Below are 21,413 nucleotides of genomic sequence, written 5' to 3' on the forward strand. Positions count from 1 at the left end.
GAGGAAAAGGACCTCCAAGGTAGTGTTCTCAGGAATACTACCGGTACATCGAGCCACACCAGAAAGGCAGAGGGAGATTAGGGAAGTAAACAAGTGGCTGAAGAGCTGGTGTAGTAATGAGGGGTTTGGGTTCCTGGAGGACTGGGCCGACTTCTCAGTCGGTAACCGGTACTATAGAAGGGACGGACTGCACCTAAATGAGGAGGGTGCAGATCTGCTGGGAATGAAGATGGCCAAAAAGTTAGAGGGGTTTTTAAACTAGGCGATGGGGGGGAGGGTCCAGAGACAGTGATAGCCAGCGCGGAAGATATTCCAGAGGGTAGTATTGGGGGCATTAGTGGTAGGTTAACCAAAGCACAAAAACACAAGGTGAGTATAGTAGCAAGTCCTAGTTGCAATCTTGAAACACCCAATACGAGGACAATATGCGACCGGTCTAAACTATGTGGCATGTTCACTAATGCCAGGAGCATGGCGGACAAGATGGGTGAACTAGAGATACTGTTGTACAAGGAGGATTTGGATTTTGTGGGAATTTCAGAGACCTGGTTCAACAGCTCTCATGATTGGCTGGCAAACATTCAAGGGTATACCCTATACCGCAAGGATAGAGAGGGTAAAAAAGGGGGAGGGGTATGCCTATATATCAAGAATAATGTACAAGTAAATGTGAGAGATGACATCACTGAGGGGGCTAGGGAGGAGGTGGAATCTTTATGGGTAGAGCTCCAAAGGGATGAAGCTAAGGGGAAAATAATACTGGGAGTATGCTATAGGCCCCCTAACCTGAGGGAGGAAGTGGAGACGGATCTCCTATCACAAATTGGATTAGCAGCAAGGATGGGAAGTGTTATCATAATGGGGGATTTTAATTATCCAGACATAGACTGGGCGGAGGGAACCGCGCATTCATTTAAGGCTCGCCAGTTCCTTAATGTCTTGCAGGACAATTTTATGGGTCAGATGGTAGACGCACCAACTAGAAATAAAACATTACTAGATCTACTGATTACCAACAATACAGACCTGATCACAGATGTGGAAATACGGGGCAATTTAGGTAACAGCGATCACAGGTCAATTCGTTTCAGTATAAATCACACAAATAGGAAACATGAAGGGAACACAAAGACACTGAATTTCAAAAGAGCCAACTTCCCTAAACTACAAACCTTGCTAAAAGGCATAAATCGGGATAAAATATTAGGAACAAAGAATATGGAGGAGAGATGGGTTTGCTTTAAGAGCATATTAAATAAGGGCATTAGCCAATGTATCCCATTGGGTAATAAATTTAAAAGAGCGAACAAACATCCTGGATGGCTTAACTCCAATGTAAAAATGCATATAAAAGCAAAGGAGAAGGCCTTCAAAAAATACAAGGTTGAGGGATCATCCTCAGCATTCAGAATTTATAAAGAATGCAATAAGAAATGTAAGGGTGCAATTAGGACGGCTAAGATAGAACATGAAAGACACATAGCGGAGGAGAGCAAAAAAAATCCCAAGAAATTCTTTAAGTATGTAAACAGTAAAAAAGGGAGGACAGACCATATTGGCCCCATAAAGAATGAGGAAGGACATCTGGTTACAAAGGATGGGGATTGGAGAAAAGCCAATGTAGCACCAATATTTAAAAAGGGCCCAAAAAACATCCCTGGGAATTACAGACCAGTTAGCCTAACATCAATAGTATGTAAACTCTTGGAGGGGATGATAAGGGACTATATACAAGATTTTAGTAATAAGAATGATATCATTAGCAGTAATCAGCATGGATTCATGAAGAATCGTTCTTGCCAAACCAATCTATTAACCTTCTATGAGGAGGTGAGTTGCCATCTAGATAAAGGAAGGCCCGTAGACGTGGTGTATCTGGATTTTGCAAAAGCATTTGACACAGTTCCCCATAAACGTTTACTGTACAAAATAAGGTGCGTTGGCATGGACCATAGGGTGAGTACATGGATTGAAAACTGGCTACAAGGGCGTGTTCAGAGGGTGGTGATAAATGGGGAGTACTCAGAATTATTATTATTATTATACAGGATTTATATAGCGCCGACAGTTTACGCAGCGCTTTACAACATTAGGGCAGACAGTACAAGTACAATACAATTCAATACAGGAGGAATCAGAGGGCCCTGCTCATTAGAGCTTACAATCTAGGAGGGAGGGTCAAGTGATACAAAAGGGTAATAGCTGTGGAGGATGAGCTAATGGAGAAAATAGTGCAGTTGTTAGATGGAGGCAGGATAGGCTTCTCTGAAGAGGAAAGTTTTCAGGGATCGCCTAAAAGTGGATAAAGTTGGAGACAGTCTGAAAGATTGGGGTAGGGAATTCCAGAGGATGGGCGAGGCTCGGGAGAAGTCCTGGAGGCGGATATGGGAGGAGGTGATGAGGGAGCTAGAGAGCAGGAGGTCTTGGGAGGAACGGAGATGGCGATTAGGTTGGTATTTTGAGACTAGGTTAGTGATGTAGCTGGGGGCAGAGTTGTGGATGGCTTTGTAACTTATTGTTAGTATTTTGAATTTAATTCGTTGGGCGAGTGGTAGCCAATGGAGGGATTGGCAGAGAGGGGTAGCAGACACTGAGCGGTTTGTAAGGTGGATGAGTCTGGCAGCAGCATTCATGATGGACTGAAGGGGGGATAGTCTGTTTAAAGGTAAGCCAATGAGGAGTGAGTTGCAGTAGTCAAGGCGAGAGATAACCAGGGAGTGAATCAGGAGCTTTGTGGTTTCATTGGTTAGAAAGGGACGTAGTTTAGAGATGTTGCGGAGGTTGAGGCGGCAAGCTTTGGAAAGTGATTGGATGTGGGGCTGAAAGGAGAGTTCAGAATCCAGGATAACACCTAGTACCCTGACATGTGGGGATGGGTGGATGGTTTTGCCATTGCTCTTGACAGAGAAGTCGGGGGAAGAGGAATGTGGGGGAGGAAATATTATAAGCTCGGTTTTGGACAAGTTGAGTTTGAGGAAGTGGTGTGACATCCATACAGATATGTCGGTTAGTAAGTTAGTGATGCGTGAGGAGACTGATGGAGTGAGTTGAGGGGTGGAGAGATAGATTTGTGTGTCATCAGCATAGAAATGATATTGAAAGCCGTGAGAGGCTATCAGCTGACCCAGGGAAGAGGTGTAGATTGAAAATAAAAGAGGTCCAAGAACAGAACCTTGGGGGACCCCGACAGCGAAGGGAAGAGGAGTGGAGGAAGTAGAATTGTAAGTGACACTGAAGGTGCGTTGGGATAGGTAGGATGAGAGCCACTGAAGAGCACAGTCACGGAGACCGAGGGAGTAAAGTTTTTTGAAGAGGAGGGGGTGGTCAACCGTGTCAAAGGCAGCTGAAAGATCCAGAAGTAGGAGTACAAAATAGTGTCCATTGGTTTTTGCAGTTAGTAGGTCATTTGTGAGTTTTAAAAGAGCAGTTTCTGTGGAGTGTTGAGGGCGAAATCCAGATTGAAGGGGATCAAGAAGGTTGTTTTTAATGAGGTGGTCACTCAGTTGGTTGTAAACCAGGCGTTCAAGGAGTTTAGAGGAAAAGGGGAGCAAGGAGATTGGGCGTAGGTTGTTAAGATTGGTAGGGTCCAAGGACGGCTTTTTGAGTATGGGGGTGACCAGTGCATGTTTTAGAGCATCGGGGAAGATGCCAGAGGTGAGGGGGAGATTGAAGATGTGGGTTAGAGAGTGTAGGATGGGGTCAGAGGGTGACCGTCGCATTTGAGAGGGAATAGGGTCCAGGGTACAGGTGGTTAGGTGGGCGATAGAAAGGAGTTTAGCAACTTCATCTGTAGTAGTAGATTTGAATAGGGGGAGTGTCAGTTGTTGACATGGGGTCTTAGCTGGGGGAGATACCTGTAGAATAGAGATTTCATCACGGATTGTATCAATCTTGTTTTTGAAGTGATTAGCGATTTCCTGGGCAGTGAGTAAGTCAGTGGGTGGAGGCGGTGGAGGACAAAGTAGAGAGTTGAAGGTAGAGAAGAGTTTACAGGGATTGGATGAGAAAGTGTTAATAAGAGTTGTAAAATAGGTTTGCTTGGCAGTGTGGAGGAAAGAATAGTATATTTGGAGGGCAGATTTGTATTGGTTGAAGTCTTTGAGAGACTTATGCCGCGTACACACGAGCGGACTTTACGGCGGACTTTGCCCGGCGGACTGGATTTCGTCGGACAATTCGATGTGTGTGGGCTCCAGCGGACTTTGTTTTCTCAAAAGTTGGACGGACTTAGATTTTAAACTTGTTTAAAATTTATCCGTTGAAATCGAGTCCGGTCGAAAAGTCCGCTCGTCTGTATGCTAGTTCGACGGACAAAAAGGCACGCTAGGGCAGCTATTGGCTACTGGCTATGAACTTCCTTGTTTTAGTCCGGTCGTACGTCATCACGTACGAATTCGACGGACTTTGGTGGATTGTGTGTAGGCAAGTCCGTTCATTCACAAAGTCCGTCGGAAAGTACGTCGAAAAATCCGCCGGGCAAAGTCCGCCGTAAAGTCCGACCGTGTGTACGCGGCATTAGTCTTGTGCCACAGACGCTCAAGAGCGCGACTACGTTTTTTGAGAATTTTAGTGTCATCTGTTTGCCAGGGTTGTAGGGGTCGAGGCCTGATTCTGCGTGTAGTGAGGGGAGCGAGCTTATCCAGGGTGGAGGACAGAGATTTATTGTAGATGGACATGGCTTGGTTGGGGCAGGACAGGGGAGAGATTTTGTCATAGAGGTGGTCAGTAGCAGAATAGAGGAGACAGGAGTTGAAGTTGCGAAAGTTTCTACGGGTGATGGTTAGGCGATTGGAGGGAAAGGTGGTGGAAGACAGGGGGAGAGAGAAACTAATAAGGTGGTGGTCCGAGAGAGGAAAAGGATTGTTTGAGAAGTTGCATGGAGTGCATAGGTAGGAGAATACAAGGTCAAGGGTGTTGCCATCAGAGTGAGTAGAAGCCTGTACCCATTGCTTCAGGTCAAATGAAGAGGTTAGACTAAGAAGTTTAGAAGTAGCAGGAGTGTTTGTATTAGCAGGGATGTTGAAATCACCGAGAAGGATTGTGGGAATATCCGAAGAGAGAAAGTAGGGTAGCCAGGCAGAAAACTCATCAAGGAAAGTCGATAATGGTCCAGGGGGCCGGTAGATCACAGCAATTCTTAGGGAAGTTGGAGAGAATAGACGTATACAGTGGGCTTCAAATGATGAGAGGGAAAAAGAGGGAGGAGGGTGAATAACCTGGAAGGTGCTCTGGAGGGATAGGAGGAATCCCACTCCACCTCCCTTGCGTCCATTAGGCCTAGGGGAGTGAGTCCAGTGAAGGCCACCCTGGGAGAGGGAAGCAGGAGAAGGGGTGTCATATTCGTGGAGCCAGGTTTCGGTGAGAGCAAGTAGATTAAAGGAATTAGTGACAAAGAGGTCATGAACAGCAGTGAGTTTGTTGCAGACAGAGCGGGCGTTCCAGAGGGCACAGGAGAGAGGGAGGCTGGCGTTGGGAAGAAGAGGAATGGAGACTAAATTGTGTAGATTGCGACTACTGCCAGAGGGTGTAGGGTGATGGTGATTGGTGTGTTGGGCACAGTTAAATAAGGGAGGCCCAGGGTTTGGGGAAATATCTCCAGCGATTAGGAGAAGCAGAAGAGTGAGGGAGGTAATATGAGAATATGATTTGTATGAGGGGACATGCTTTAGTATCCTGGGGGGTATGTTAGCAAGTGGGCTTAGAGTTAGAAAGAGGTGATGAGTGCAGTAGTAGCGGGAGGGGAGAAGTGAGGGTGATATGTACAGATTGTGTGGTGGAGCAGAGGGATGTAGAGAAGAGAGCTTGAGGAGAGAGGCTGCAATTGTGAAGAGGAGGAGAGGTAAAGAGAGCATGTTTCAGAGAAGGTGAGATAATATGAAAATGAGATCACCTGCAATCTGCTATGGTTAGCTTTGTGCAAATCGCTGAAGTGCAAGAGCAGAAGTGTCACTTTTTTTCAGAACCCCACTTCTTTGAAAGAACCCCCTGTATGTGCAGCCCCCTGTATGTGCTCCCCCGTAAAGAAGGCCTTGTTATATACTGTGTTGGGTGTGGATGGAATCTGGCAATTAATCAATTAGGAGGGCATATTAGGAACACAGCAAGCAACTTTCACACCACAAATGGTCAGGGGTGGGTAGTGGGGTTCCCCAGGGTTCTGTGCTGGGACCAATGCTATTTAATTTGTTCATAAACGACCTGGAGGATGGGATAAACAGTTCAATCTCTGTATTTGCGGACGATACTAAGCTAAGCAGGGCAATAACTTCTCCGCAGGATGTGGAAATCTTGCAAAAAGACCTGAACAAATTAATGGGGTGGGCGACTACATGGCAAATGAGGTTCAATGTAGAGAAATGTAAAATAATGCATTTGGGTGGCAAAAATATGAATGCAATCTATACACTGGGGGGAGAACCTCTGGGGGAATCTAGGATGGAAAAGGACCTGGGTGTCCTAGTAGATGATAGGCTCAGCAATGGCATGCAATGCCAAGCTGCTGCTAATAAAGCAAACAGAATATTGGCATTCATTAAAAGGGGGATCAACTCCAGAGATAAAACGATAATTCTCCCACTCTACAAGACTCTGGTCCGGCCGCACCTGGAGTATGCTGTCCAGTTCTGGGCACCAGTCCTCAGGAGGGACGTACTGGAAATGGAGCGAGTACAAAGAAGGGCAACAAAGCTAATAAAGGGTCTGGAGGATCTTAGTTATGAGGAAAGGTTGCGAGCACTGAACTTATTCTCTCTGGAGAAGAGACGCTTGAGAGGGGATATGATTTCAATTTACAAATACTGTACTGGTGACCCCACAATAGGGATAAAACTTTTTCGCAGAAGAGAGTTTAATAAGACTCGTGGCCACTCATTACAATTAGAGGAAAAGAGGTTTAACCTTAAACTACGTAGAGGGTTCTTTACTGTAAGAGCGGCAAGGATGTGGAATTCCCTTCCACAGGCGGTGGTCTCAGCGGGGAGCATTGATAGCTTCAAGAAACTATTAGATAATCACCTGAATGAGCGCAACATACAGGGATATGTAATGTAATACTGACACATAATCACACACATAGGTTGGACTTGATGGACTTGTGTCTTTTTTCAACCTCACCTACTATGTAACTATATGTAGTTAAAGATCTTTTATTTATTAATTCAAAAAAATTAATTCAAATGTACAATGAGTTTAAAAATATAGGCTCTGGTTAGCAACATATAAACAACAACATGAACCATCACTCATGGCAAACAATGCGCCAAGGAGAATTGGGCTTTATATAACTTTTGATAAGTTGTTTTCATAATGCTAAACATTTATCTGACTCCATCAGTAATTACACACCAAAAAATTGTTCTTGGGAGCCTCACAAAGTATTAATATTGAGGAGGTGCTACCCTGGCACAGGGCCGCTGATAAGGCAGTACAACCCAGTCCTGTTGTACTGGGCCCAGGCCTCATCAGCTAAGCAGGGGGGCCTGGGGCAGCTTTATTGTTCATTTCTACTTAAATAAATAAATAGACTTTACTAGACCACACCCTACTTGCTTACTGGGGCTTAAATTACAATTTCCTGGGCCCCATCAGGTCAGAGGGGCCCACGAGGTGGGAGCAGAAGAGGGACTTTTCTTTCATTTTTGGGGTGTTAGCAGATAAAGTCAGTGCCGCTGCTCCACTGCATCCCGAAAAGGGGGGGAGGGTGGGTGGTGTGTGGGCAGGATTGGGGGGGGGCATCAGGAAGGCTGTATGGGGGCCCCATGATTTCAAACAGCGGCTCTGCCCTGGCATGTAGGGTGGCTGTAATCATAGAAGCCAACATGCAAAAAATACTAAAAACAAAAAACGTGTACACATCCAAAGGCTTCTTCCTCCTAAATTTATTATAGCCATGTCAAAGGTAACAGCATCACAAGTCCCAGGTCCCCCCTTCCCTACCCATGCTCACCCCAGAAGAGCCGCCCCTCCCCCCTACCCGTGGGCCCACACACACCCTACACCTCAATCCCTCCCTAAATGACCGATCAAGAGATCCTCCCAAAAGGAGCTGGGGCAAAGGTGTCCCCTAAATACCCCCAAAACCCCTTTGACGAAAGCACCTGCATGTTCCTAATGATCAGATGACCTGCATAGACTATGGACTAGATGGCACTCTACCCTAAAACCTCAATGGATGAATAAAGTGCTCATGAATAGCTCAACAGGAACCCTGATGGTCTGTCACCGAGAGCTAAACATGTGAAATTTTCAGCTGCAAAACCGTGTCTCATACTGCAAAGCTGAGCTACTCAGTAACCACACAATGGTGTATATAGCCTACAGTCCATAAGATAGTACAGCTAATACAGTGATCACTGTTATTGGGTCAGAGTGGGTGAGTGAGTGAGTCATGATGCCATGGAATTGCTGCAGGTTACACTCTTGAGTGGATGTGTGGGTGGATGGATGAGCAACTGCATGCAGGATGCGTGTATGATGAACAAAATCACCAGATGGTATATATATAGTGCTTTGTGAAGATACATAGACACAGTGGCGGCTGGTGCGCTAAATTTTTTTTTTGGGGGGGGGGCTGTTAGAGAAATTATACTTTAAATGTCAGTTATGAAAGACGCCATTTTGTTTATCATGGCCTAGAAATTAGCTATGAATCTAGGATTAAGCTAAAGATGTGCAGTTTTTTGAATATATCCTGTATTTTTGTGTTGGCTTGGGGAGTTTTCAAGTCAGTATCCTGTAACCATTGTTAGATGAAGATAACAGTCTGTAACAGACACTTCCACCTTTCCTGTTGTGTCCAGAAAAAAGTTGAAAATACATGAGACTGGGCATTTTAAGACAGGAAAGGGGGGTGTCCAGGGCTTATAAAAAAGACATGTACCACAGTATTCTCTTCAGAAATGACAATGACAGCATGAACATGTAATGCAATTCATTTCTCTTGCATATGCAAAAAATATTACCTTGATGCCCGAGGACGGTCTGAGACGGTGAATTATTTCCCTAACAATTTGGTCCTCCGAGCTGGGAGTCCAATTTCCCCCGAGACGCACTGGCCAACTCAGTGACCGATGACCGTACGGAAAAACTGTAAGTCCTCCGTCTCAAATTAGACGTTAAAAAGAGGCCGGTCCGCTGAACTAGTGCCTCCCGGGCAGCGACTTACCAGATCAGCACAAGAGACCGCTCTCGGGACAAGGTAAGATTTTTATTTTTATTTTATTATAAACCTTTTGTGTTAGACTTGATTAGGAATTTGATGAATAAGGAATTTGAATACATACATACAATATAGAGATTGATCGAATGTTTATCTATTTCTGTCCTATCTGCTTTACTCTTGTTGAGGGGAAATAAGTGGTCACGTATTCCCCGTATAGATCTGTCTGTGGCCATCATGGATGGGCAGACCTAGTGACTAGCCCGCGTTTTGGGGAGACGCGCTCAGGGCGACCTGGCGGCAGTCGAGCACTGCGGGTGTTCTCTCTTTGTGTGTTCTTGTTTGTTTCTTCTGGTTAATTGTCATTTAATATAGGGGTATGGTCCCATACTAATATCCGGGTGCAGATAAAGGAAATTTGTCGATTGGATCTTAGATATCCAGGCAGCCTTGTAAACTGCAGAAAATCCCTTGGGGATCAAAACCTAAAGAACCCCCCGTTGATACAAGGGTGTGGCCTGATAGCTTTCCAGGCATATAAATAGCCTTGGATCAAAAATACTTCCAGATAAAGAACCCCCCCCCGTTGATACAAGGGTGTGGCCTGATAGATTTCCAGGTATCAAACAGAGGACATTTGGCGGACCGCAGTGTTCATGCCAGCCTCATATGTTGTATTAATCCTGAGCAGGCACATAAATACCCTTGGATCAAGGACTGAAGTATTAAATGTTTTGATAGGATGAAAGAACAGTCGGGAGAATTCAGTCTTCTTGTAATTCTGTAAATGCTCTCTACAAGTTAGTGAAGTAACGATGAAAGAACAGTCAGGAGAACTCAGTCTCCTTGTAATTCTGTAATTCTCTAAGACACCAGTGTTTTAGCAATACACAAGATCAGTAATCTAGAAGTGATATGTCATGACTAGAAAGTCTGTGAGTGATTGCAAGTGATAAGATACTGTGTGCGTGTGTTGTGTCATTGTGAGAAGACATTAACAAAAAAAGAGCTCCGTGTGTACGATAAACAAAATAGGTATGATCCATGGAAAATCTGTTAGTATGAATGAAGATGCTAAGTATATGTGTAGTCTAGACAAAGAGAATGTGACATTTCCTAAAATGTTTGAAAACAAAGTATGATTTTGATGCATTTTTAAATAAGGATTATTGTGTAATACTGTGTAGAAAGCTTAAAAATAATGCCGGCATGAAAGTAAGAAAACAGAAGAAATTAGGCCTTCCCCAGGCAAAGAAATGGCTTGAGGAGGCTAACCATAGGTTAAATTCAGAAAACCATAAAAAGACTATGTTTTTGAACAAAGAGGAGGACAATAATATGACTGTCCTCTGAAGTTTAGTTCAGCAAGTATTGACTGAACAAAACGTAACAAACCAAATGCAACCTGACTCTCCACTGTTTGTTGTTCCCCCGTGGTCACCTGGGTCACCCGCAGATGCAACCGATTCTCCTATGGCTGCAGCTAAACCCCTCTCAAGATGACTCTTGCTGTCCAGAGGAGTCCCCCTTTACAGCAACTATTACAAAATTTTTCGGGGACCTGGTGAACCAATTGATACCCCCCTCAGTTGGGGAACAAACAGAATGTGGAGAGGAAGACTTTCCACTAATTGAAGTTCCCAACCCTAGGGCAGGACAAAATGTAGGAAGTATAGTAGTCCCCAACACTATGATGGTATATCGCCCCTGGACCCCTGAGGATGTTAAAAAAACTACTGAAGGGGTACCACATCCCAAGGTTAACATAGCTCAAATCAGGGATGGTATCATGGGAATGATTGCTAACTATCATCTTAATGGGAGGGAAATAGAGCAGGTCATCAGACAGATCCTGGGTCCCGAATGGCATCATGTAGTGGAAGATTGGAGTGGATTAAACAATTAGGGAGTTGTGTTGCCTCATGATGATGCAGCACTAGAAAACAGGAGAAATGCTCTTATAACAAGGATAGAGAATAGATGGATATGTCGAGCCGACTGGTCCATTATAAATCAGTGTGTGCAGGGAGAAGAGGAAACAGTGGACAATTTCATTGTTAGGATGAGGGAGATTTTCAATAATCACTCAGGAATAGAAGTCCCAGTAAATCAAGTAAACGATAGCCCATATGAGCAACAGCTAAAGGATGCAATCTTGAAGGGGCTGCTTGCCCCTATATCAAGTTTGTTACCAAACACATGATCAACTATAGGATCTGCAGACTTCAGGAGCTAATTGAGTATGCAAGGCATGCTGAGCGGCACTTCCAATCAAAAAAGAGAGTAAAGAAAGGGAAAGTGCTTATGGTAGGTGAAGGTAATGATGTGTATGTCATTGAGAAGGAGAACAGAAGGATGGGAAACACCTGAACAAGGCCTTGCATTCAGGACTATGAGGGGAAAAAGAAGAGAGGGGAGTGTTTCCTGTGAGGTAAAAGAGGTCACTTGGCAAAAGAATGTAGGTCAAACAGAGAGGAAGAAGCATGACTAGAAGATGTTGGTATGTCTGCAGAGAGAGAGATACAGAAGAAAATGATGAGAAAGAATCTGAAATTTTGGATGTGTGCACTGTTCAAACTTGTTTGCATGCTAAAGTCAAGTCAGAAATAATCTTGGTTGTGAAGGGTAGATGGCTAACATTTCTCTGTGATACTGGGGCTTGTAGGACCCTAATACACCCGCTGGATATGAAAAAGGTAAAGAAAAAGGTGTAGTATATGTAAAATCTGCAAAATGGGTTGATGCACCAGGAGGTCATGTCTGAAGGCCTTACTGTGGAAGATCCACAGACAGGTAAAAAGGATCAGTGTAAAATTGTCATTTTGACTAAATGTTCTGTTAATTTGTTGGGTAGAGACATGTTGCACGCTCTTGATATTTCTGTCGTACCAGTGGAGGGAGGTCTCAGAGCCCATCGGCTGTGTGAAAAAAAATGAAAAGGTACACATACACTAGGTTATCCCCGGGATATTGTGAAAGTCCAACTACCTTCTCACAAAGAATGTCCAATAATTTGTCTCCGTTTGTACCTCCCAGTGTGAGTTAAATTCTCTTGTATGTGGATGACATTCTGATAGAAATGTATGTAAAATTACCATGGTTCTGATGCATTTCCTTGCAGACCAAGGTCAAAAGGTCAGCAAAGACAAATTACAACTGTGGAAAGAAAAGGTGAAATACCTGGGTTACATTTTTATCTCAAGAAGGTAGACTTTTGCATGAGATCCGAAAAGAGGCCATCCTTCAAGTCCCCAAATCACATACCAAAAAAGAAATGATGTCATTTCTTGGCATGGCCAATGTCTGTAGAGCATGGATAGCAAATTATGCTACGGAGGTGGAGCCTCTTTCTGATCTCATCTATGGTTCACTAATGGCTGCAAAAGATTCCATTCAGTGAAATGTGGAAGCAGAGGATGCATTTACGAAGGTAAAGCACCTCATTGTGGGTTCCTATATGTTTAGCCTTCCCAATTACAGTAAAACCTTTTATCAGATTGTAGATTGTAAGGAAGGATCTCACGGATGTTCCCTTTCTAGATGCTGACATTACCTTTTGTGTTGATGGGTCTTGTAAAAAGGACGATAAAGGGGTAAATCAAACGGCATACGCTATAGTAACACATGACCAGGTCATTGAAGCCAGACCCCTTCCCAGTTCCTACTCTACACAACAAGCTGAAATTATTTCCCTATCCAGGGCCTGTAGTCTAGGGGAAGGGAAGAAAATAAATATTTATACAGACAGCCAATACGCTTTTTCTACTATACACATATTTGCCCAACAATGGAAAAATAGGGATATGATTACGTCCACAGGTAAACCAATCTCACATAGAGATCTTATCCTGGCCCTTCTAGAAAATGTACAAAAACCAACACAAGTGGCTATTTGTAAATGTACAGCACACAGAAAGGGAACAGATCCAATTACTCTAGGAAATGCACTAACAGACAAAACCGCAAGGGAAGCTGCTACAGGACCGCAAAAAAACACACATATACTATACAGGTCCCCAAGAAAATGATGAGGTACGGAAAGCTATTGATAAAACATGGTTATCAGAAATGCAGAAAACATCACCGGCAGGTGAAAAACAAAAGTGGTTATCTAAAGGGGCAACGCTGGTCAATGGTATATATCCAAGTACAGAAGGTAAACCCATCTTACCTACATCACTGTTTAGATATGCTGCGTTACTGAGCCATGGGCAAGCCCATATCTCAAAAGGAGGGATGGTGCAGGTGATCAATAAGGTGTTCACAACATATGGGTTTACGAACGACTCTAGAAATTTTTGCCTCACATGTCCGCTTTGTACCAGATACCATGCTCAAGGTGCCCTAAGACCCTTAAGAGGTCATTTCCCACAACCCTCTTATCCCTTTCACACGATATGCATGGATTTTATGATTATTGTTGTTTATAAAGTGGGCGGAAGCTTTTCCTGACACACCCAAATGGGCAGTCAGTAGCCAAAGTATTTCATGGGATCCCCTCTGTGATGTACAGTGACAACGGCTCCCATTTTGTAAACCGAATACAACAAATTGGTAAATGGTACAATATTGACCTAAAAAAAAAAAAAAACACTGTGTCTACCACCCACAATCTGTGGGCACAGTGGAGAGACACAATGGTACCTTAAAGAGTAAACTAAGAAAATTGTTGGGTTTAGTGTTTGCCAGTGGCATTGTTGAGTATAAGCATTACCCCTACTGCTAAAGGACTAACACCGTATGAAATGCTGTATGGTAAACCTTATTATATTCCACAACTAGCCACCGTTCCTCTCCCTGAAGAGGAAATAGACTTGACTTGTATAATAAGAATGTTTTCATAAAATATTACTGGGTCAGAATGTGTAAATGAGAAAAAGAGCTACCCTAAGACTAAAATGCAAAGTATACCCCCATCAGTACAAGCATTACCAGGAAATTTTACTTGTTTCTCTAACAATGACAGCAATGGTACAAATGTTGGCACCCTATCCCCTGAATACTGTGCAACTAGAACCCTTACTACAGACATTAAGTACCAACTAAAATGGTTTCAGGAACAAAAACAGCAATTGGCTGATGTTTGGTGTTTGTGTGGAGATAAGAGACTAAGGCCCAGACTACCACCTAGATGGGAGGGTAGTTGTGCCCTTACCCGATTGCTGTTTCCCTTTTATATAGTTCCTATGAGTGATAAATCAATGAAACTACCAGGTAAATACTTTTTAAACGAATTAAGTGAGAAACACCACAAGGATCATTTGACAACCGAGTGTATATAGACGAAATAGGTGTTCCACGAGGAGTTCCAGATGAACTTAAAGCACAGAATGAAATAACAGCAGGACTCACCTTACTCTTCATATGAGTCCAGCCCAACAAGAAGGTCGACTGGATAAACTACATCTACTCCAACCAGCAGAGGTTTGTGAATTACACCAGAGATGCTATCAAAGGCATAGCAGCACAATTGGACGCCACCTCTTTGACAGCGTGGCAGAACCGTATAGCGTTGGATATGTTGCTGGCAGAAAGGGGCTGGGTATGCAAAATGTTCGGCACCTTCTGCTGCACTTTTATTCCAAACAATACGGCACCTGATGAAAGTATCACCAAGGCCTTACAAGGCCTACAAATGCTATCTGAAGAATTAGCTGAGAACTCTGGTGTAGAGAACCCCCTGATGAGACTCTTTGAAAAATGGTTTGGTAAATGGGGTGATCTTGTAAAAAGTTTGCTTATCTCTATTGTCATGGCAGCCGCAGTTCTTACATTGTGTGGATGTTGCTGCATTCCCTGTATTAGGGGAATTCTTCAAAGACTGATTGACACATCTTTAACAAAAACTATGCAACTCCAGAGCGACACGGAACTATACTCGGAACCTGATGATGAATTTACAACTCTCGCTAAGGACTCATCTGTCTAAATGATAATACCTGGTAAAAAAATAAAAGAACCTGGATATTTGAAGTATTGACATTATTAGTATAAAAGGGGGGAGATGTTAGAGAAATTATACTTTAAATGTCAGTTATGAAAGACGCCATTTTGTTTATCATGGCCTAGAAATTAGCTATGAATCTAGGATTAAGCTAAAGACTAGTAATGAAATGGAGTCAGCACTATTTTAGCTTAGATGTGCAGTTTTTTGAATATATCCTGTATTTTTGTGTTGGCTTGGGGAGTTTTCAAGTCAGTATCCTGTAACCATTGTTAGATGAAGATAACAGTCTGTAACAGACACTTCCACCTTTCCTGTTGTGTCTAGAATAAAGTTGAAAATACATGAGACTGGGCATTTTAAGACAGGAAAGGGGGTGTCCAGGGCTTATAAAAAAGACATGTACCACAGTATTCTCTTCAGAAATGACGATGACAGCATGAATATGTAATGCAATTCATTTCTCTTGCATATGCAATAAATATTACCTTGATGCCCGAGGACGGTCTGAGACGGTGAATTATTTCCCTAACAGGGGCGCAAACAAACTGAAGAATAAAAACCATCAATTGATCAATTGCAGCCTCACTGTGCCCATCAAATGCAGCCATTGTGCCCATCAAATGTAGCCACTGTGCCATCAATTACAGCCATTGTGCCCATCATATGCATATTCCGTGTCCATCATATACAGCCACTTGTGCCCATCATATGCAGCAATTTGTGCCCATCAAATGCAGCCACTTGTGCCCATCAAATGCAGCCACTGGTGCCCATCAAATGCAGCCACTTGTGCACATCATATGCAGCCACTTGTGCCCATCAAATGCGGCCACTGTGCCATCAATTACAGCCACTTTCCCCATCATATGCAGCCACTGTGCCCATAATATGCAGCCATTGTGCCCATCATATGCAGCCACTGTGCCATCATATGCAGCCACTGTGCCATCATATGCAGCCACTCTTGCCCATCATATGCAGCCACTCTTGCCCATTAAATGCCACCACTTGTACCTATCATATGCAGCCACTCGTACCCATCAAATGCAGCCACTTGTGCCCATCAAATGCAGCCACTGGTGCCCATCAAATGCAGCCACTTGTGCACGTCATATGCAGCCACTTGTGCCCATCAAATGCAGCCACTGTGCCATCAATTGCAGCCACTTTCCCCATCATATGCAGCCACTGTGCCCATAATATGCAGCCATTGTGTCCATCATATGCAGCCACTCTTGCCCATCAAATGCCGCCACTTGTGCCTATCATATGCAGCCACTCGTACCCATCAAATGCCACCAGTTGTGCCCATCAAATGCCACCACTTGTGCCTATCATATGCAGCTACTCGTACCCATCAAATGCCACCAGTTGTGCCCATCAAATGCCGCCACTCTGACCCCCGCCCACCCGGCACTTACCCCATCTTAGTGGCGGGTCAGACAGCAGGTGGCGGCGGCGAAATATGGACGGCTCTTGTGTGGTCCATGCTTCCCCCTCCTCTGTTGTTCTGTTTTGCTAGGCATCCAATCGGAGAGCCTCTGCCTTCAGTCAATCTGGTAACAGGTATTAGACCCGGGCTACATGATTGGCGGATAGACGGATCAGTGTTAGAAAATCAAATATTTTTGAAGCCTATTAGAGCCTATGGCTCTAATCAGGTGCTTCAAAAAAACACCCCCGCCACTGTAATTCAGGCGCCAGGCGTCCGAAAAGGTGCCAGACACCTGAATAGGGGGTGGCAATGGTGACCATGGATAGATTCATGATATGCATGAATCTATCCATTGGTTATAGAGAGGGTGGCTGGAGAGAGGGGGCGGCGCTCGTGCGCCCTTAATGGACGGGACACCCCTGCATAGACATAACATGTCATATGCCAGTCAGTAATGCAGGAGGAGAGATGCCAGCTACCAAATATTAACCAGGGGCCATATCATGGTGGAAGAAATCCACAGTCATAATGCAAAGGTGGCTAAATTTTGCATGCAATGTGGTATGCTGTGACCAAGTACCAGATGCTGAGGCTCTCACCTGTCTTTGTGTTCCAGCCTGTGCTGTATACCAGGTCCCAGATTGTATGGGTACCTTAACTGCACAGCCAATGTGAGCCTTTGACATGGATATAATTAATTTATAAGGAAGTAGCTTTTGGGTGTGTACACTTTTTTATTTTTTTCAATATTTTTCCATCTGTAACTATCAGAGGTTCTGATAATTCTACAATACAATCACCTGGAGGCATTCTTTCCCCGTTCTGCAAGAACAGTCTTACTTCATGCCCATCGTTCTGGAGGATCCGGGAGATCTCATCCATCAGGAGGTAATGACTCCCACCTGGAAACACAAGCAATGAAAATACAGAATGTGTCGCTGATATCACTGGACTACCATTGGAGAAATCTCAGCAAAGAAGACAACAATGCAAACCTGAAAAAAATTATTCTACAGAGAAAAATAGAGAGTGTTGTCAATTAAAGTTGTGCTCTATGCAGTGCTGGACCTATAAATGTTCAGTGGGTGCTCAAAGTGAATACAGAAGATGGCTTCATGCCAGAACAGAAAGATACAAAGTCATCGGAACTCCAGATAAATGTGTATCACAGACATATGACAAAGACATGGTGTGACAGACCTAGCCAGGACAGAGGCTTTTGGAAGGGACTGAATGCTAGCCTCTTGCCTACCGATCGTGGGCCCTGGCATTTGGGGGAACGGTGCTCTTTGTGAGCTGTGTGCCTGGGGACCCTTGAGGTGGTGTTGCTTTGGATTCAGGTCCATATCCCCCCGGGACACACAGATTCTGGGAACCCTGTATGTGCTATATTGGAAATAGTGACTGATTCATACTGTTGGGACACATACTATTAGATGCTAATGTCATCAACTCCAGCCACCTGTCTGTTGTCTTCTATAATGTAAATGAGTCTAGTCTGGCTTGCCACAGCTTCTAAGAGTATTTCATCCATTGTTGTTTGTGCTAATTAACCCTGCAATTGTATTAAGGAGATCTGTGTTAATTTATGATAATGTTGATTGTGTCTTCTGAGCTAAAAGACGTCAAGTCTGTCCTAAAGGTCATGCCTCTTAGTCACCTAGGCTGTCTAAAGGATTAGATAATTAGCTCATGTTAATTAGGTTAGGTTTTAGTCATCCTGCTGTATATATTTGTGTGAGATCTCAAATAAAAGGCTTTTCTTGATGTTCTCCAAGACTGGTGTGGTCTGATGTTTTACCCCACACTGAGCTACGACTAGTGAATGGGAAAGCTAAGGGGTCTTGGATTGTGTGGTACAGGACAGAGGAAGCATTTACAGCGGACATCTTGAGTACGGGGGTCCATCACACATGGTGATGAACAATATCAATGTTTCGGGGGCCTTGCGGGCTCTCTGTGTCACCTTGAGGAAGGGACCCTGCAAGGCTTTGAAACTTTGGCATTATGGCTTATGTCACTCAGTCTTTACAATAAATATGTGAAACACTTTTTTTGGAGTTCATATCTTGTTATTACAGAACTCTCTTTGGAAAAATACTATTTGCCTGGCCCAATTGTTGATCAAATTACTTTAGTACTAAGGCTCGAATGACATCTATGCAATTTGCGATTGGTGCATTCTACAGTGCATTTTGCTGTGCGATTTGCGTTTTTTATGCTTTTTTTTCTTGGCCAATTTGATGTTGGGCAGATTCAAAAACCGCACTACATGCTTTTCTGCAGATTCTTCATTGAAGTCTATGGAACCAAAAAAGCAAAAAAAGCAGTTTTGCATTTAAAAAAAGTCCTTAATCCATTCCATAAACGTAATGGCTGAAAAATGCATAAACGTGAATGTGTCCAATATGAAACCATGCTAAATGGTCTGTCATGCGTTTCTGCTAAAAAGCACCAAAAAACACATGGGTGTGAACCGAGCCTTAGAGTCACATAAATGGAGGAACTGTAAAAGAGATGTATGGTTTTTTTTTTAAGATGCATACTTACCTAGGTGTAAGCAGTCCCCCGGCCCTCTAATGCTGCGTACACACGATCGGACTTCTCACCGGAAAAAAGATATGATGGCTTTTCCGACGGGATTCTGCTCAAGTTTGCCTTGCATTCACACAGTCCGCCGGTGAAGAACCAGAAGAACCAGAAGAACCAGAAGAAGAAGAAGATGGAGGAAGAAACCGAAGGAAGATAGAAGATAGACGAAAGAAGATAGAAGAAAGGAGAAGCATTTAAATACAGGAATTGTCAAAAACCGTCTCTTGTCATTTTTAACATTTTTGACACTTTTTTTGTGAAATGATAGGGGTACTTTTGTACCCCCTTACCATTTCACACAGGAGGGAGGGCCGGGATATGGGGGTCTCCTGGTTAAAGGGGGCTTCCATATTCCGATAAGCCCCCAGCCCGCAGACCCCCACAACCACCGGGCAAGGGTTGTGGGGATGAGGGACAAGGTGTTTTGGGGGGCTACCCCAAAGCACCCTCCCAATGTTGAGGGCATGTGGCCCTGTACGGTTCAGGAGGGGGGGCGCTCTCTCATCCCCCCCCTCTTTTCCTGTGGCCTGCCAGGTTGCGTGCTCGGATAAGGGTCTGGTATGGATTTTTGGAGGGACCCCACGCCATTTTTAAAAAAAATTTTGGCCGGGGTTCCCCTTAATATCCATACCAGACCTGAGGGGCCTGGTATGGAATTTAGGGGAACCCCCACGTCATTTTTTTTTAAATTTTGGTTCGGGGTTCCCCTGTGGGGAATTCCCACGCCGTTTTTATCAATGAACTTTTATGTGTATTGTCGGACCGGCAATTCATTAATTGCCGCGAGTAGTTTTAAATGACTTTTTTTCTTTTGAAATGTCATTTGGCTGTCAGACTGTTCTAAACATGGGAAACATGCACCCCTTTACAGGCATACTATAGACACCCCCCCAGGTACGAAATTTAAAGGAATATTACACTTTTATTGTTTCACTTTAAGCATTATTAAAATCACTGCTCCCGAAAAAACGGCCATTTTTAAAATTTTTTTTTGCATTGATCCATGTCCCCTGGGGCAGGACCCAGGTCCCCAAACACTTTTTATGACAATACCATGCATATAAGCCTTTAAAATTAGCACTTTTGATTTCTCCCATAGACTTTTAAAGGGTGTTCCGCGGCTTTCGAATTTGCCACGAACACCCCAAATTGTTCGCTGTTCAGTGAACTGGCGAACAGCCAATGTTCGAGTCGAACTCGAAGCTCATCCCTATTGGTTACTATGCACAGCTGCTCCAGATTCCGTCTGATCCAGTTTTAGTAAATCCCCCCCCCCCCCCCCCCAATGTACTCAGCAATGTCACAATACAAAATGCATGATGTTGGCAACAAAAAAGTATGGGCAAGACAGAAGTGAATTTAGTTTCTTGGTAATTCAGGAATGTAGGCTTATCTAAAAATGAACAAATGTTACACTGTAAGCGTAAAAAGAAAATAAGGGAAAGGACTCACCATTGAAGCAGATTGTCAGGATTTTGGCTCCAGGAATACAGAGGAATTGCAGTGCAAAGAACAGAAGGAATGCAGTCTGCTTCTTACATGTAGCCATTGTAGAGAGGTATCAGAAGGAGCAGAATCATTTCTACTCTGTGTGTACAGGGGTCATTGACCGGACTGAGACTGGCTGGGGTCAGAATACTAGTCACACCCTTTCTGGCTTCATGCCATTGAAGGATAAGTCCAACAGTACAACTGTGCCAAATTAAATGTGTTCTAGAAGAAAGCACTGAGCTATATAGATAAATGTTGTTTTTCACAGTATAAAGTCTGAAGTTGTAAAGAAATATATTTTTCTGTTGGGTAACAAAACATGCTTGTGGCATGAATGTTGAACCATTCATCCTAATTATATAAGGTACATGTGTGTGTGAATTATGAATACCACCACAGAATGGGTGCAGGTGACATGTAGTCTTCACTTTGGTGTGTTCTGGTCCAAGCATATCCAGAAATCCCACAATTACAACTTAAGTGGTACTAGTACAAGCTTTCAAACAGAATGACCGCTTGAGAGATGAGCTAGTCAGGTCGAAGTTTAGAACCGCAACAGTAGATGGTAAACATCCTAAACACACAGCTTCCTACCCATGTTTGGCATGTCAACAATGCTCTTTAATGATTAATAGGCATGAACTTTATACACCCGACTAGTGACACCATTAGACACTATACATGTCACTCATCCTTATTGATTTATGCATTAGGGTATTTATGTAAATGTATCTATGTAGAGGGAACCAAACAAAAAATCAAGCACCAAGATGCCCAACATTAACATTTGA

At 43.7% G+C, this 21,413-nt stretch overlaps 1 protein-coding gene across 1 annotated transcript in view; it reads right to left on the reverse strand.

The window, feature by feature from the left end:
* Positions 1 to 20,761, reverse strand: part of LOC141132590 (UDP-glucuronosyltransferase 3A1-like) — a 34,100-nt gene extending 13,339 nt beyond the window's left edge. The window contains exons 1-2 of the mRNA XM_073621173.1: positions 20,584 to 20,761; positions 17,340 to 17,441 (exon numbers count right to left, since the gene is read on the reverse strand). Of these exons, the coding sequence (XP_073477274.1) occupies positions 17,340 to 17,441; positions 20,584 to 20,680 (199 nt within the window). The 5' untranslated portion in view covers positions 20,681 to 20,761. The remainder of the gene's footprint in view (positions 1 to 17,339; positions 17,442 to 20,583) is intronic.
* Positions 20,762 to 21,413: the final 652 nt, after the last annotated feature.

The sequence above is a fragment of the Aquarana catesbeiana genome, linkage group LG01 (genome assembly GCF_042186555.1).
Source record: "Aquarana catesbeiana isolate 2022-GZ linkage group LG01, ASM4218655v1, whole genome shotgun sequence".
Taxonomy (NCBI): Eukaryota; Metazoa; Chordata; class Amphibia; order Anura; family Ranidae; genus Aquarana; species Aquarana catesbeiana.